Genomic DNA, 17,468 nt, shown 5'->3' with positions numbered 1-17,468 from the left:
AGGGCGTTCTGGGTCATTCTCGACATTGCAAGCAGTGATTTCAACAGCGGACTTGCCCCAGAATTGCGGGAATGCGTCCGCGGTAGAAGGACGGCCTTTGCTCTTGTGGGCGGATCCGACAAATTGCCTTCGATCGAGTCCTAGGTGCCTACCCGTCGGCACGGCGCCTCTCTCGACCGCTTCTGCTACACACATCGTCTTCAAGTCTTCAAGTATAACCATAAAAAAAAAACTAACACAAGTAGTCATTTGCTTGCTTGCCCGGTTCGGCTTTCGCACCGCCGCACCAAGACGCCGCAGCCTGGCAGACACATGCCGCATACGCGCGGGCGGGGCCCACGCATCGTCAGCGCCGGGCAGTGCGAGCGGGAAGAAGGGTGGAAGAAAAACAGTCAGCGTGGGATTTGACGACCGGCTAAATCGGGCCTGGGCGCGCACGTGTCCGCTTATCAACCACTTCTTCCTTCTCCCGCTCGCGACAGCTTGCCCCGCCGTCTTGCCCGTGTCTCACACGGCCACTTCCGGCACTTGGCGCTGCTGCAACCGGCACGCCCTGCCTTCGAGTCGCCGCCTGTGCCAAATCTATCTAACTCCGCGCCCAGCGTCCTGACTCTGTCTAACCCCGCTCTGCCGAACCACGCCGGCTCCATCCTTGCTCTCGTGCTCCACCCCAGTAGAATACACGGCGCAGACTGCTTACCGAGCCGCTGCCAACTGGCACTGTCAATGTGTCAGCAACGCGGCCGTCAGCGAGCGCAACACCTACCTGCCGACGATGAAGACCACGCGAAGCAGCGGGCAACGGCGGCAACAACTTCGCCCCGGCAGCCCCCGCTTAGAACAGGAGTCGAACGCGCAAGTCTGGTTAAGACGCTGCTGTTGGAGGGCCCTGGGCAACGGGGCGGAAGCTGTGGGGAGGTAAGTGTGCGAATGAAGCACAAGGTTGACGAACTGACCAGCACAAGCCTTTGGCCTCGTACCTGCGCGACTCCCGCGAAATGGACACGGGCGAGGAGAAAAGAGTCAATGAACCCTGCGGATGAAGGTGAGCGCGCAGAGAGGAAAGAGCAGAGCGCATGGTACATCTGATTTTCGTTCTACAGTAAGTCCCAGTCAAGGACGAAGAACAAGTACTAACTTACCTTGCAAGTTTGCGAATAACATCAGTCTCGAGCAGAAGACGACGGCCTATGCAAAGTAAGTTAACGTGTTCGCGGATGAATCGCGTGGACCTACTCCTCCTCCAGATTGCGATTCAAGACTCGGAGCTCGTCATCGACGAGATCAACACCATCTGGAAACAATGATTAGCATAACGACCAAGGACGCTGAAGACAACGCACGAAACATGGCCCAGCAGTGGGCAACAAGTTGCCAACAACGACAACGAGGCTGGTGGTGGTGGAGCACAACCAGCGGCTGCCCAAGACGGATAAGTTACTGTCGTGGTTGAAGACGAACACGCACCTCCACAACGCTAGCGGGGTCGGGGATTCAAGTCGGCGATAACTTGACAACCGAGCGCTGTCCGCTAGTAAGTACAAGTCAAGGGCCGAGAACAAGTGCTAACTTACCTTGAAGGTCTGCGAAAGATATCTTGGAGTTTCTTGTCGGTGAAAGGTTGAGGTGGGAGGAACACCAAGCTGACAGACGGTAAGTACGCGCGACTTCAAACAAAAGACTCACCAAGCCCATCGGCAGTGCCCGGGACAGGCTGCGCAGCTAGCGCGCGCAGCGCCAATGACGGAAGCTGGGGAGTGGGAGTGTAAGCGACCGCTGGCCTGTCGGCTCCGTCACCCGAAGGCACGTGTCGCTTACGAACCACTCCCGCTTCCCCATCCCCGCGCGCTTCCCCAACACAGCACGTCCACCCAGCGCGGCCCCAAGCGCGTCCCACGTCAAGACGCGCCGAATGCGCGGCCGCGAACGGCAACGCGACAGGCCGCGCTTGCCAGCCCAACGGTAAAGCGCCGAATCTGTCTACATCGGTCTACAACACTGACTACTCCCTCCAGCCGCTTGCCGAGCTGCTCCAACGCCTGCCGAAGCACGTTTCCCGCCCTCTCCGGCTCCCAAAGCCGCCAAATCGACACTACAAGCAACAAGGCTGTCAGCGCCGATCGGATCTCGACAACGAGCAGAACGCGTACCGGTGGGGAAGCGCCGACGGGATCTGCTGGCTGGCCTGTGGCCGAAGGCGAGCATGCGGAGGGACAGGGAGAACAGGTTGAACGAGGACAAGGTGCCGCTTGTCCAGCGCGGACTAAAACAAACTCAGCATTGTCAAACGCGGCATGGCAAGACGACGCGAAACACACCTTGGCGACAACAAGACGCGGCAACGACACCTTCTCTCCGCTCGCAACGAAGCGCCATCGTCGACTGTTGCACTGAGGACGACCATAACTCTGCTGCTTGGTTAGTATCCACAAGAACCGGAGACAAGTCGGCACGAACCTCGCGCGAAACAGCCACAACAACTTCTGATTCCCAGCCAACATCGCCCTCTGCTCCCGCCCAAATGACAGACTTGACGACAAGTCTGGAATTCTGGTTAGTGACGGGGGAGGACGACGAGGAAAGCGAGATGACGAGCAACGGCAGGGAGAAGAGCGGGCATAGAGGCAGCGAGATGGTGTCTGTCGCCATACTACTCGACATTGCTAATGAAAACTTAGCAACAACGTCAGACAACAAGGAGCAGAACGAGACGCACAATGCGGAAACTGGGAGACGACACCAACTCCAGCGAGTGCAATGACAATGTGGAGTACGGTCAACAAGGGGGATAAGAAGGAAGTAGCTTGTGGTGAGGGAGGCGATACTGTGGACAAAGATCAGCGGGAAGATGAGAGGCAAGAATCGTACGATGCATTTGCTTGAGACGCTAACTTGCTCGCCAGCTTCAACGATGAGCACTATAGGAAAACGAAGGTCAGCGCGGCCAAGGATGAAGACGAAACATGCCAACAACGCCGGCACCAACGAGCGCGATCAGAGGGAGGGAGGCGGGCAGACCCTGGAGGTGGTGGTCAACAACGAAGGAAAAGTAACAACGACAAACATAGAGCCCTCCCACGGCAAAGTCAACCACACGTGATACTTCTGGACCTGGCGAGCGGACTCGAAGCAGGGGAGGAGGGGAGGAGAGCAGCGACGGCGTCGGCGTCGGCGATCGCAACGGCGACTTGAGCGAAGAGCGAGGGCAAGGGCAGGTGGGGGGAAAGGGAGAGAGAGGTTGCGCGTTGGTTGAAAGCCGTGGACTTATATATGCGCAGCCGGGCCGTGGAGCTCGCTTAGCGAACACTGCCCATGTCACTGTTGCGCCGCCCCGAAATGCTGACGGAGCTTCTTCGAAATGGAGAGATGTCAGTTTCCATGGCATGAGCGAGCTATTTTGAGCGACGGCGAGCGTGCGCGAACAGACTGAGCTAAGTGATATGTTGGCCCTGATACATTTTGTCTACAGTTTAAAGGGTAAAATACTAACAGGATGAAGTGAATCGAAAATTGTCCAGGTTGGAGTCTGCCAGACAAAAATAACTGGTGCTGGACTCAGCAACAGGTTCTATCTGTCAAGCGGGAGTACCGCAGGGCGTGGCTTGGTAACACGGGCTTCATAACACGGACATCAGTGTGGGCACCAAAATTGATCTGCACAGATCGAACCATTCTGACCCTGCTGGGCGTATCGGGGGACGGCATCGAGGTAGCTGCAGCTATTAATAGCGTTATGTAACCTTAATCTGGCCTCATGGCCGTTTGCCACCAGCTTACCCTACGAAATAAGGTTTGTTGTTTTTCCCTGGATTCAAGCGCATCGCGTCCAGCGATAGGCCTCGGAAATTACTCGGCGGATAGATGGAAGGCTTGCCAAGAATTTGTCTGAAATAAGTTGATGCACAAGTGTGGAGGGGCAGGAGTCCGAAGCGGACCGGGCTAATTGCCGGATTTGGATACCAGCGTGAGTGGTGATGGTTCAGGAAAAGTGAGCGCGCAGCGACAACTCAAGGGCAGAGAAAATTCTGCGTTGCGGGCGCGAGAAACGCGTGATTCCACGTGTATTTATAGTCAATTCGAGCCAAAAAGAGAAAGATCAAATATTGGGCGAAACAAAACTATGGAAAGAAGCAACAACCCAGCAGAGTATAAGCCAAAGCCAGCTCGAGCAAGAGACCATGAGTAGCCCATCCAGGTAGAGTCACATCACATCATCTCCGGCGGCCTCCCGGCTGTCACCGGTTTCCACTGTGGGCTGCTTCTCTCCGCGTTTATGATAGCGGCATGCATCATCCCTGAGAATGACACATGAAACCCTCAGCGGTGATTAAACCCTGAGCGCACTGCCCGCGCTTCCATTCCCTTCCCCGGCGCCCATCCAAAAGTAGTCGAGATGCCGCGTGGCCTGAGCCCCGGCTACTGCTTATAATATTAACATTATTCCCTGCTCATTTACCCTATGCCCACTCCCCACATGAGTATCAACATTCCCGACATGTTGCATGCGTCGCCGACTCATGCGCCGCCTGACATCATGGTCGGCGGGCATCACGCCATCACCGCCCGCCTCATGCCATCACCCGAAGGCTGTTCGCCGTGCCGATTATTCTCCGACCCTGACTCGGTGACCTCGGTGACGGGCACGAGGTGATGACGTGATGCACGCGACGCGACTTGACTGCCGTGAAGGCATCAAATCATAAACAAGGTCACGCACCTCCCTTCTTGTCTTCACTCCACGACCATCCCCTGCCGCTCGTCGTGCCCGTCGTCCCTCTGGGTATGTTGCTCTGCATCTCGGCTCCCCGCCGCTGTCGCTCACTCACTCCATCCCCAGTGTAGTCCCTCATTCCCAACTCACTCAACTCGGACGTCAAGTTGGCCGTCGACAACGAACGCAAAGCTTGCTGGCCTCTCCGGTATGTACACCCTTTGCGTCTTTGCACCTCCTTATGCTGACTTGGGCTTAGACGTTGAACGCAATGCTGTCGACGGTCACCACGAACTTGAAGTCGCGACTTCCTCAGGCTGGCTGTCATGTCAACGCGACTGCGACCCTGGTATGTATGGTATGTTGGCCTTGTGCTAGCGCTAACCTGTTGTTCAGTTTCTTTTCCCATCCGTTTTCAACCTTGGCGTCGTCGCTGTGGCGACACGGGACCGCTAGTGGCTTGGAAGCCGGGCTGGAGAAGCTCGCCTGCCAAATTCCTACGCGTACGTTGTCCTGTTTAATATATGATGTGGTATTGACGTCGATGTCCATCGTAGCCTCTTGTCCTGTCCTGCTCTCAAAGGGGGAACCTCTGGCCGGCAACTAACTCTAAGCTCATATGGTTGTCCTCATGCAAGGGTATGTCCCCCGCCTTCCCTCTTTTCTCTCATTGTTGACGTCGGAATATAGATAGCAACCTCGTCATGATCGTGACCATAGCGCCATTCCATCGCAATCAACGAGCCCCTAGCCAACCGACGGCGCCCCGCTTGAGATGCTGAACCCCGGCTCGGACGTCTTATCGTAAGTTCTTTCTGTTGTTGGGACATGATATCATGCTAATGTTTTAGTTAGCTTCTATCGAGCACAACCCTGCGCGCGCGGAGGGGGAACGTCTGCTCCGGTGTTGGTAGGCCGCCGGCGCCATCGCTTATGCATCATGCCATACTGATATTAACTTTAGATCCTCAGTCATCGTCGTCGGCCACATGGGGAACCTCTGCTCGTGCGTGGAAAGTTCATTGGTAAGTCATTGCCTTTGTCGATGTTCTCACGTTGACGCCAAGCTTAGATTTGTCGTGGTTGTCCTCGAGCGACTTCCTAATGAGGGGGAACCTCTGCTCGGACATGCTGTGAGTAGTTTTGGGCTGTTCGCGTACGATGTAGTCCTGATCACTGGGATAGCTGGTCGATGCTCGCGAGCCCACACCACGGGGGAAACCTCTGCTCGTAAGCGAAATGTTTATTCGTAAGTCATTGCTCTTCCTTTTATATATTCCCCTGCTGAAGTGAAGCCTAGGTTTGTCGTCGTCATTGTGTCTGCCGATTACGTCTAGATGGTGGGGGAACCTCTGTTCGTACAGGGGAACTATGCTTCTATAATGTATGTTTCCCTCATTGCGTTCCACGCCATCTCATATTGCTCTAGCGCGGGTTTTGATGCGATACGTGGGTGATTTTGATATGCAAGCAGCGCTTACGTAAGCACATTTCCCTGCATTTTGCGAGCGAAAAATCTCATTTTTTTGCCCAGATTTTTGCCGCCGGAGGCCAACGAAGCTGCCTGGGATGTCAACCGCACTGCGCCTGTCCTCTACTGGCAGCTGCCGCTTTTGTTCCGCCATCGTTGATGGCCCATCAATCATGGCGGGCGACGGCGCGTCTATCAAGTAAGTGCATATCTTCTTACCTCTTTCCCTCCGCTGATCATGTCAAAGGTTGTTCTTGCTATCCGGCTGTCTTTCCTGCTGCCGCCGCGCTACGGATCATTGATTCTATCGATGATGGGATTCTTGCAGTACGTTTTAACTTGTCGTTTATGTGATTCAAGTGCTCATTTTTTGCAGGGCTAAGCTGCCGCAGGCCTGCGTCCCGCCCCGGCCATCGACATTCCCAGCACAGTCAATGTCACACCACGCACGGCTGCTCTCCGCTCACTGCCTTGGTCCTCTTCCGGAGACTGCCGAGCCTCGGATCAATGATATCATCAGATTTTGATGGTATTTTTAGGTGCATTTTGGCTGCTCTTTTTCTCGATTCCAAGCTCATTTTTTTGCAGGGCCGAGCCGCCGGAGGCATACGTACCGCCCGGACTTTCAACTTGCTCGGCACAGTGGTTGCTCCACTGTTATTGCCATCTATGTCGTCATTGCCGTCCGGCCGCCCGGTTACCCTCCTGCCATTGCCGATACCCCGCCTTCATCACCTCGGCCCTCACCCCAAGTCCCGCGCGGCTTCGCCAACCTATGCCGTCCTCTTCGGCGCTCTTGCCCTTGGGTCTCCCCATCACGGGCTGCCTCTCCTCACGTGGCTTCCGCCCTTGCCGCCCGTCCTGGACCGCGTTGGCCGTCCCCGGCTCACTTTCGCTGCAACCTTCCATCGCCAATACCCTCACCTCTTTCCTCTCTGCATGCACCCCATGTCCGAGGCCCACCTGGCTTCGCTTTATCTTACTCACCGCCAACTTATACCGTCTTCTTCGGCGTCGCAGGCACTTCCCGTTGCCAAGCGCTAACCGCTGCCTGTCTTCCCGCAGGCTGTGTACTCGCCGGTGGAAGCCGTGTAACACGCTTAGGCTGTCTGGACCTAGCCCGGCTCGTCTCCAACCTCGGCTGTCTTCCTCGGCGCTGTTGCCCCTGGGTCCCCACATCACAGGCTGCCTCCCGCCGCACGCCCGTCTTGGACTTGTCGTTGGTACTTGCCGTCACCGGGCGCCAACCCCCGTTCCCGCACGCCGCTGGATGCCGTGTCAGCATGCTTGGGCTGTCCGGACCCAGCCCGGCGTGATAAATGCCGCTTTCTGGCTCTTCCGCGCTTCTTTTGATGGTATTTTGGGGGTACGTCTTGCGCTCACTTTTTGCTATTCAAACCTCATTTTTTTGCAGGACCGAGCTGCCGGAGGCAAACGTGCCGCCCCGACTTGCAAACTGGAGACTGAGTGGGGACTTAGAGGGGCGACTTATGATGGTCTTTGACGTGTCGCGACGCGTGGTTAATTAGCGCGCCTCGATGTACATCTTAAAATAGACAATGTATGACTTTACTCTACAAATGCCTGCCCGGAAAGCCCGAGAGTGACACTCTGTCATGCACCCCCAAGAACCCCACCAGACACGTCCCCAGTACCCCCAAAATCCATTTTTTTTTCGCCCGAGGTATGCCCATGCTCGTGACTTTGAGAGGTCCGTGCGCAAGCCAGAGAGGTATATTAGAGGGGGCTCTCGCTCGCGCGACTTGGCGAGCGAGCGCGACTTAGCGTTGGAGCGAGGCGTGCAAGGACCAGTATGGTTTGGCATGTGAAAATATATACAACAACGGTGTGCTGCGCTGTGCGCTCTTCCTCTTCCGCGGACCTTGAGTTTGCGCAGGAGACACAACGATGCGGTGCACTATGCGGGCAGCTGGGGCAAGTCCGGAGCGGACCTTGAGTTTGCGCAGACTACGCATTGCACGACGACGCAAGGGTCAACGGCGTCGTTTTCTTTCGTCGGTGCGTCATCTTTCCCTTCTCCAATGTCTTCTTAGGCAGCTTAGGGACTTCTATATCCGTCTACGGCACCGTCGCCGTCAACACCACCGCTGGCGCGCTCTCCTTTGTGCTCGACAACCGGAGCAGCGCGACATATACGCCTACCAATACGCCTAGTGTCATCCATCACGAGCAATTCTACTCTTCTGGCACAATCGCCAATGGCTCCCACTCCCTGGTTATAACACAGACAGCCGTGGACCCAGCGCGCTGTGTGCTCTTTCTTGATTACATTACGTATCAAGCAACCGTGGACGGGCCGGGGCCGTACTTCATCGACGACAGAGACACAACGATCGCATATACCCCGGCGTGGACGGACTTTGGCTCCGAGCAGGACTTTATGCATACGAGCAGGGCAACGCCTGGCGCAGGCGCAAAGTTAACGTACACCTTTAATGGCCGCGGGATATCGTACTACGGCGGGATCACCGCTGGAAACCGCACAAATGCGTCGATATCCATCGATGGCGGGCCGCCCACCTTCTTCGTGCCCTCTCTCGCACTGGGGATCGTGAAGGTCAACAACTTGTACTACAACTCGGGCGACCTCGCGGACGGGCGGCACACACTTGTTGTCAGCGCGATGAACGATAACCCAGTGTGGATGGACTACTTTCTGGTTGTCCCCCCGTTGCCGGCTGCCCCGGGGACTGGTGGCGGGGGCGGAAGTAGTTCAACAATGTCAGGCCCCGGGCAGAGCGGGACAACTCTTCCCGGGGGCACAACCACGACCGTTAAGTCGAGCACTAACGTCGGCGCGATCGCGGGCGGGGTCATCAGGGCATTGTCCTCCTCGCTTGTCTGGCTTTCAGCGCGCTCTTTCTCTACCGCCGCCGCCAGAACGCTGACGAAGCCAGCTCCCGAAACGCACCACGGCCGGACATGACTTATTACCAATCGAGTCTCGGCTCGCGACCTGGTGCCCCGCCTGGCAGCGCCCCCCGAAAACATCATCGCACCGTTCCCAAGCTCCCTGCAGGCGAATTACAGCCAGGCCACTGTGGACCACCAGCAGCCACAACAGCCCGGCCAACAGCCCTATCCCGCTCACCCTTACCACGCGCCATACGACTCCCAGTCCGCCATTTCCGCCGGGTCGTCCTCGCCACCCCTGCGGGCGCAGCGGCCAAGTCACGTGCCTGCGACGTCCTTCTCCGCGGTTTCGTCGGAGCTCACGCCCGAGCACGAGGCGGACGACGGGGACTCGGCCTACACGGGCATCGCTGCGTCGTCTTCCTCCCAAGGGGTGCGGCAGCTCCCGCTCGCCCCGGTCAGGGCGCCGAGCGCACGGGCAAGCCCGCAGGTCGCCCGAAAGCTTGCGAATGAGGTGCGGTTTCAGGGCGCAACAGTGCGGGACGGTGCGGAGGGCGGGCCGCCGGTGTACGATGGGTGATGATTGAAATGAATGACGACTGGACGATCTTTCTTTGTGTGTTTTTCTGTGTATTTGGATTGAAGAAACGTGCTGCTCCCGCCTTCACGTTTGCCGCCCAGGCCGGCTCTAGGTAGTCGTCAGCGCGAGATTCTCCAAGGTAAGATTGTACCTTTACACTAGCAACTCGTTCGCGGACACAGCTAGCAGGCGGTAAGGAACGCGGTTCAGCGCGCGCGATACTGAGGCTGACCCCAGCAGTCTTGCGGATACCCAAGCAGGCCTCCATTGCGAGCGCGTTGCATGGCCGAGTTCCAGCGAGAAAGCTGCAAACTTCGGTCAGCAACAACGGAACGAAGGGATGACAGACACATAACCAGCCACGATCGTGCCCTCAACTGCGCCATCCTCGACATCCATCGCACGTGCATCGCCGGGCCGAGTTCCAACCAGAAACCTGCAACGCTCGGTCAGAAATGGCAGAAACAGAGATGGATCTGCGGCAAACCGAGGATGCGGAGTCGTCCAGGCCGAATCAGGGCGTTCTGGGTCATTCTCGACATTGCAAGCAGTGATTTCAACAGCGGACTTGCCCCAGAATTGCGGGAATGCGTCCGCGGTAGAAGGACGGCCTTTGCTCTTGTGGGCGGATCCGACAAATTGCCTTCGATCGAGTCCTAGGTGCCTACCCGTCGGCACGGCGCCTCTCTCGACCGCTTCTGCTACACACATCGTCTTCAAGTCTTCAAGTATAACCATAAAAAAAAAACTAACACAAGTAGTCATTTGCTTGCTTGCCCGGTTCGGCTTTCGCACCGCCGCACCAAGACGCCGCAGCCTGGCAGACACATGCCGCATACGCGCGGGCGGGGCCCACGCATCGTCAGCGCCGGGCAGTGCGAGCGGGAAGAAGGGTGGAAGAAAAACAGTCAGCGTGGGATTTGACGACCGGCTAAATCGGGCCTGGGCGCGCACGTGTCCGCTTATCAACCACTTCTTCCTTCTCCCGCTCGCGACAGCTTGCCCCGCCGTCTTGCCCGTGTCTCACACGGCCACTTCCGGCACTTGGCGCTGCTGCAACCGGCACGCCCTGCCTTCGAGTCGCCGCCTGTGCCAAATCTATCTAACTCCGCGCCCAGCGTCCTGACTCTGTCTAACCCCGCTCTGCCGAACCACGCCGGCTCCATCCTTGCTCTCGTGCTCCACCCCAGTAGAATACACGGCGCAGACTGCTTACCGAGCCGCTGCCAACTGGCACTGTCAATGTGTCAGCAACGCGGCCGTCAGCGAGCGCAACACCTACCTGCCGACGATGAAGACCACGCGAAGCAGCGGGCAACGGCGGCAACAACTTCGCCCCGGCAGCCCCCGCTTAGAACAGGAGTCGAACGCGCAAGTCTGGTTAAGACGCTGCTGTTGGAGGGCCCTGGGCAACGGGGCGGAAGCTGTGGGGAGGTAAGTGTGCGAATGAAGCACAAGGTTGACGAACTGACCAGCACAAGCCTTTGGCCTCGTACCTGCGCGACTCCCGCGAAATGGACACGGGCGAGGAGAAAAGAGTCAATGAACCCTGCGGATGAAGGTGAGCGCGCAGAGAGGAAAGAGCAGAGCGCATGGTACATCTGATTTTCGTTCTACAGTAAGTCCCAGTCAAGGACGAAGAACAAGTACTAACTTACCTTGCAAGTTTGCGAATAACATCAGTCTCGAGCAGAAGACGACGGCCTATGCAAAGTAAGTTAACGTGTTCGCGGATGAATCGCGTGGACCTACTCCTCCTCCAGATTGCGATTCAAGACTCGGAGCTCGTCATCGACGAGATCAACACCATCTGGAAACAATGATTAGCATAACGACCAAGGACGCTGAAGACAACGCACGAAACATGGCCCAGCAGTGGGCAACAAGTTGCCAACAACGACAACGAGGCTGGTGGTGGTGGAGCACAACCAGCGGCTGCCCAAGACGGATAAGTTACTGTCGTGGTTGAAGACGAACACGCACCTCCACAACGCTAGCGGGGTCGGGGATTCAAGTCGGCGATAACTTGACAACCGAGCGCTGTCCGCTAGTAAGTACAAGTCAAGGGCCGAGAACAAGTGCTAACTTACCTTGAAGGTCTGCGAAAGATATCTTGGAGTTTCTTGTCGGTGAAAGGTTGAGGTGGGAGGAACACCAAGCTGACAGACGGTAAGTACGCGCGACTTCAAACAAAAGACTCACCAAGCCCATCGGCAGTGCCCGGGACAGGCTGCGCAGCTGGCGCGCAGCGCCAATGACGGAAGCTGGGGAGTGGGAGTGTAAGCGACCGCTGGCCTGTCGGCTCCGTCACCCGAAGGCACGTGTCGCTTACGAACCACTCCCGCTTCCCCATCCCCGCGCGCTTCCCCAACACAGCACGTCCACCCAGCGCGGCCCCAAGCGCGTCCCACGTCAAGACGCGCCGAATGCGCGGCCGCGAACGGCAACGCGACAGGCCGCGCTTGCCAGCCCAACGGTAAAGCGCCGAATCTGTCTACATCGGTCTACAACACTGACTACTCCCTCCAGCCGCTTGCCGAGCTGCTCCAACGCCTGCCGAAGCACGTTTCCCGCCCTCTCCGGCTCCCAAAGCCGCCAAATCGACACTACAAGCAACAAGGCTGTCAGCGCCGATCGGATCTCGACAACGAGCAGAACGCGTACCGGTGGGGAAGCGCCGACGGGATCTGCTGGCTGGCCTGTGGCCGAAGGCGAGCATGCGGAGGGACAGGGAGAACAGGTTGAACGAGGACAAGGTGCCGCTTGTCCAGCGCGGACTAAAACAAACTCAGCATTGTCAAACGCGGCATGGCAAGACGACGCGAAACACACCTTGGCGACAACAAGACGCGGCAACGACACCTTCTCTCCGCTCGCAACGAAGCGCCATCGTCGACTGTTGCACTGAGGACGACCATAACTCTGCTGCTTGGTTAGTATCCACAAGAACCGGAGACAAGTCGGCACGAACCTCGCGCGAAACAGCCACAACAACTTCTGATTCCCAGCCAACATCGCCCTCTGCTCCCGCCCAAATGACAGACTTGACGACAAGTCTGGAATTCTGGTTAGTGACGGGGGAGGACGACGAGGAAAGCGAGATGACGAGCAACGGCAGGGAGAAGAGCGGGCATAGAGGCAGCGAGATGGTGTCTGTCGCCATACTACTCGACATTGCTAATGAAAACTTAGCAACAACGTCAGACAACAAGGAGCAGAACGAGACGCACAATGCGGAAACTGGGAGACGACACCAACTCCAGCGAGTGCAATGACAATGTGGAGTACGGTCAACAAGGGGGATAAGAAGGAAGTAGCTTGTGGTGAGGGAGGCGATACTGTGGACAAAGATCAGCGGGAAGATGAGAGGCAAGAATCGTACGATGCATTTGCTTGAGACGCTAACTTGCTCGCCAGCTTCAACGATGAGCACTATAGGAAAACGAAGGTCAGCGCGGCCAAGGATGAAGACGAAACATGCCAACAACGCCGGCACCAACGAGCGCGATCAGAGGGAGGGAGGCGGGCAGACCCTGGAGGTGGTGGTCAACAACGAAGGAAAAGTAACAACGACAAACATAGAGCCCTCCCACGGCAAAGTCAACCACACGTGATACTTCTGGACCTGGCGAGCGGACTCGAAGCAGGGGAGGAGGGGAGGAGAGCAGCGACGGCGTCGGCGTCGGCGATCGCAACGGCGACTTGAGCGAAGAGCGAGGGCAAGGGCAGGTGGGGGGAAAGGGAGAGAGAGGTTGCGCGTTGGTTGAAAGCCGTGGACTTATATATGCGCAGCCGGGCCGTGGAGCTCGCTTAGCGAACACTGCCCATGTCACTGTTGCGCCGCCCCGAAATGCTGACGGAGCTTCTTCGAAATGGAGAGATGTCAGTTTCCATGGCATGAGCGAGCTATTTTGAGCGACGGCGAGCGTGCGCGAACAGACTGAGCTAAGTGATATGTTGGCCCTGATACATTTTGTCTACAGTTTAAAGGGTAAAATACTAACAGGATGAAGTGAATCGAAAATTGTCCAGGTTGGAGTCTGCCAGACAAAAATAACTGGTGCTGGACTCAGCAACAGGTTCTATCTGTCAAGCGGGAGTACCGCAGGGCGTGGCTTGGTAACACGGGCTTCATAACACGGACATCAGTGTGGGCACCAAAATTGATCTGCACAGATCGAACCATTCTGACCCTGCTGGGCGTATCGGGGGACGGCATCGAGGTAGCTGCAGCTATTAATAGCGTTATGTAACCTTAATCTGGCCTCATGGCCGTTTGCCACCAGCTTACCCTACGAAATAAGGTTTGTTGTTTTTCCCTGGATTCAAGCGCATCGCGTCCAGCGATAGGCCTCGGAAATTACTCGGCGGATAGATGGAAGGCTTGCCAAGAATTTGTCTGAAATAAGTTGATGCACAAGTGTGGAGGGGCAGGAGTCCGAAGCGGACCGGGCTAATTGCCGGATTTGGATACCAGCGTGAGTGGTGATGGTTCAGGAAAAGTGAGCGCGCAGCGACAACTCAAGGGCAGAGAAAATTCTGCGTTGCGGGCGCGAGAAACGCGTGATTCCACGTGTATTTATAGTCAATTCGAGCCAAAAAGAGAGAAAGATCAAATATTGGGCGAAACAAAACTATGGAAAGAAGCAACAACCCAGCAGAGTATAAGCCAAAGCCAGCTCGAGCAAGAGACCATGAGTAGCCCATCCAGGTAGAGTCACATCACATCATCTCCGGCGGCCTCCCGGCTGTCACCGGTTTCCACTGTGGGCTGCTTCTCTCCGCGTTTATGATAGCGGCATGCATCATCCCTGAGAATGACACATGAAACCCTCAGCGGTGATTAAACCCTGAGCGCACTGCCCGCGCTTCCATTCCCTTCCCCGGCGCCCATCCAAAAGTAGTCGAGATGCCGCGTGGCCTGAGCCCCGGCTACTGCTTATAATATTAACATTATTCCCTGCTCATTTACCCTATGCCCACTCCCCACATGAGTATCAACATTCCCGACATGTTGCATGCGTCGCCGACTCATGCGCCGCCTGACATCATGGTCGGCGGGCATCACGCCATCACCGCCCGCCTCATGCCATCACCCGAAGGCTGTTCGCCGTGCCGATTATTCTCCGACCCTGACTCGGTGACCTCGGTGACGGGCACGAGGTGATGACGTGATGCACGCGACGCGACTTGACTGCCGTGAAGGCATCAAATCATAAACAAGGTCACGCACCTCCCTTCTTGTCTTCACTCCACGACCATCCCCTGCCGCTCGTCGTGCCCGTCGTCCCTCTGGGTATGTTGCTCTGCATCTCGGCTCCCCGCCGCTGTCGCTCACTCACTCCATCCCCAGTGTAGTCCCTCATTCCCAACTCACTCAACTCGGACGTCAAGTTGGCCGTCGACAACGAACGCAAAGCTTGCTGGCCTCTCCGGTATGTACACCCTTTGCGTCTTTGCACCTCCTTATGCTGACTTGGGCTTAGACGTTGAACGCAATGCTGTCGACGGTCACCACGAACTTGAAGTCGCGACTTCCTCAGGCTGGCTGTCATGTCAACGCGACTGCGACCCTGGTATGTATGGTATGTTGGCCTTGTGCTAGCGCTAACCTGTTGTTCAGTTTCTTTTCCCATCCGTTTTCAACCTTGGCGTCGTCGCTGTGGCGACACGGGACCGCTAGTGGCTTGGAAGCCGGGCTGGAGAAGCTCGCCTGCCAAATTCCTACGCGTACGTTGTCCTGTTTAATATATGATGTGGTATTGACGTCGATGTCCATCGTAGCCTCTTGTCCTGTCCTGCTCTCAAAGGGGGAACCTCTGGCCGGCAACTAACTCTAAGCTCATATGGTTGTCCTCATGCAAGGGTATGTCCCCCCCTTCCCTCTTTTCTCTCATTGTTGACGTCGGAATATAGATAGCAACCTCGTCATGATCGTGACCATAGCGCCATTCCATCGCAATCAACGAGCCCCTAGCCAACCGACGGCGCCCCGCTTGAGATGCTGAACCCCGGCTCGGACGTCTTATCGTAAGTTCTTTCTGTTGTTGGGACATGATATCATGCTAATGTTTTAGTTAGCTTCTATCGAGCACAACCCTGCGCGCGGGGAGGGGGAACGTCTGCTCCGGTGTTGGTAGGCCGCCGGCGCCATCGCTTATGCATCATGCCATACTGATATTAACTTTAGATCCTCAGTCATCGTCGTCGGCCACATGGGGAACCTCTGCTCGTGCGTGGAAAGTTCATTGGTAAGTCATTGCCTTTGTCGATGTTCTCACGTTGACGCCAAGCTTAGATTTGTCGTGGTTGTCCTCGAGCGACTTCCTAATGAGGGGGAACCTCTGCTCGGACATGCTGTGAGTAGTTTTGGGCTGTTCGCGTACGATGTAGTCCTGATCACTGGGATAGCTGGTCGATGCTCGCGAGCCCACACCACGGGGGAAACCTCTGCTCGTAAGCGAAATGTTTATTCGTAAGTCATTGCTCTTCCTTTTATATATTCCCCTGCTGAAGTGAAGCCTAGGTTTGTCGTCGTCATTGTGTCTGCCGATTACGTCTAGATGGTGGGGGAACCTCTGTTCGTACAGGGGAACTATGCTTCTATAATGTATGTTTCCCTCATTGCGTTCCACGCCATCTCATATTGCTCTAGCGCGGGTTTTGATGCGATACGTGGGTGATTTTGATATGCAAGCAGCGCTTACGTAAGCACATTTCCCTGCATTTTGCGAGCGAAAAATCTCATTTTTTTTGCCCAGATTTTTGCCGCCGGAGGCCAACGAAGCTGCCTGGGATGTCAACCGCACTGCGCCTGTCCTCTACTGGCAGCTGCCGCTTTTGTTCCGCCATCGTTGATGGCCCATCAATCATGGCGGGCGACGGCGCGTCTATCAAGTAAGTGCATATCTTCTTACCTCTTTCCCTCCGCTGATCATGTCAAAGGTTGTTCTTGCTATCCGGCTGTCTTTCCTGCTGCCGCCGCGCTACGGATCATTGATTCTATCGATGATGGGATTCTTGCAGTACGTTTTAACTTGTCGTTTATGTGATTCAAGTGCTCATTTTTTGCAGGGCTAAGCTGCCGCAGGCCTGCGTCCCGCCCCGGCCATCGACATTCCCAGCACAGTCAATGTCACACCACGCACGGCTGCTCTCCGCTCACTGCCTTGGTCCTCTTCCGGAGACTGCCGAGCCTCGGATCAATGATATCATCAGATTTTGATGGTATTTTTAGGTGCATTTTGGCTGCTCTTTTTCTCGATTCCAAGCTCATTTTTTTGCAGGGCCGAGCCGCCGGAGGCATACGTACCGCCCGGACTTTCAACTTGCTCGGCACAGTGGTTGCTCCACTGTTATTGCCATCTATGTCGTCATTGCCGTCCGGCCGCCCGGTTACCCTCCTGCCATTGCCGATACCCCGCCTTCATCACCTCGGCCCTCACCCCAAGTCCCGCGCGGCTTCGCCAACCTATGCCGTCCTCTTCGGCGCTCTTGCCCTTGGGTCTCCCCATCACGGGCTGCCTCTCCTCACGTGGCTTCCGCCCTTGCCGCCCGTCCTGGACCGCGTTGGCCGTCCCCGGCTCACTTTCGCTGCAACCTTCCATCGCCAATACCCTCACCTCTTTCCTCTCTGCATGCACCCCATGTCCGAGGCCCACCTGGCTTCGCTTTATCTTACTCACCGCCAACTTATACCGTCTTCTTCGGCGTCGCAGGCACTTCCCGTTGCCAAGCGCTAACCGCTGCCTGTCTTCCCGCAGGCTGTGTACTCGCCGGTGGAAGCCGTGTAACACGCTTAGGCTGTCTGGACCTAGCCCGGCTCGTCTCCA

General features: G+C 56.5%; 1 protein-coding gene across 1 annotated transcript; it reads left to right on the top strand.

The window, feature by feature from the left end:
- Window positions 1–14,626: 14,626 nt before the first annotated feature.
- Window positions 14,627–15,319, top strand: MIND_00652300 (uncharacterized protein; the record flags this gene model as incomplete). The annotated part of the gene is made up of 4 exons (XM_037363253.1): window positions 14,627–14,799; window positions 14,861–15,071; window positions 15,123–15,212; window positions 15,260–15,319. The coding sequence occupies 4 exons, from the start codon at window positions 14,627–14,629 to the stop codon at window positions 15,317–15,319; spliced, it is 534 nt and encodes a 177-aa protein (XP_037221174.1).
- Between the last annotated feature and the right edge of the window lie 2,149 nt (window positions 15,320–17,468).

Source organism: Mycena indigotica (genome assembly GCF_014461135.1).
Source record: "Mycena indigotica strain 171206Taipei chromosome Unknown Mind.scaff0005, whole genome shotgun sequence".
Lineage (NCBI taxonomy): Eukaryota > Fungi > Basidiomycota > Agaricomycetes > Agaricales > Mycenaceae > Mycena > Mycena indigotica.
The sequence above is the reverse complement of the archived record's forward strand: the minus strand, read 5'-3'. Positions and strand labels throughout refer to the sequence as shown.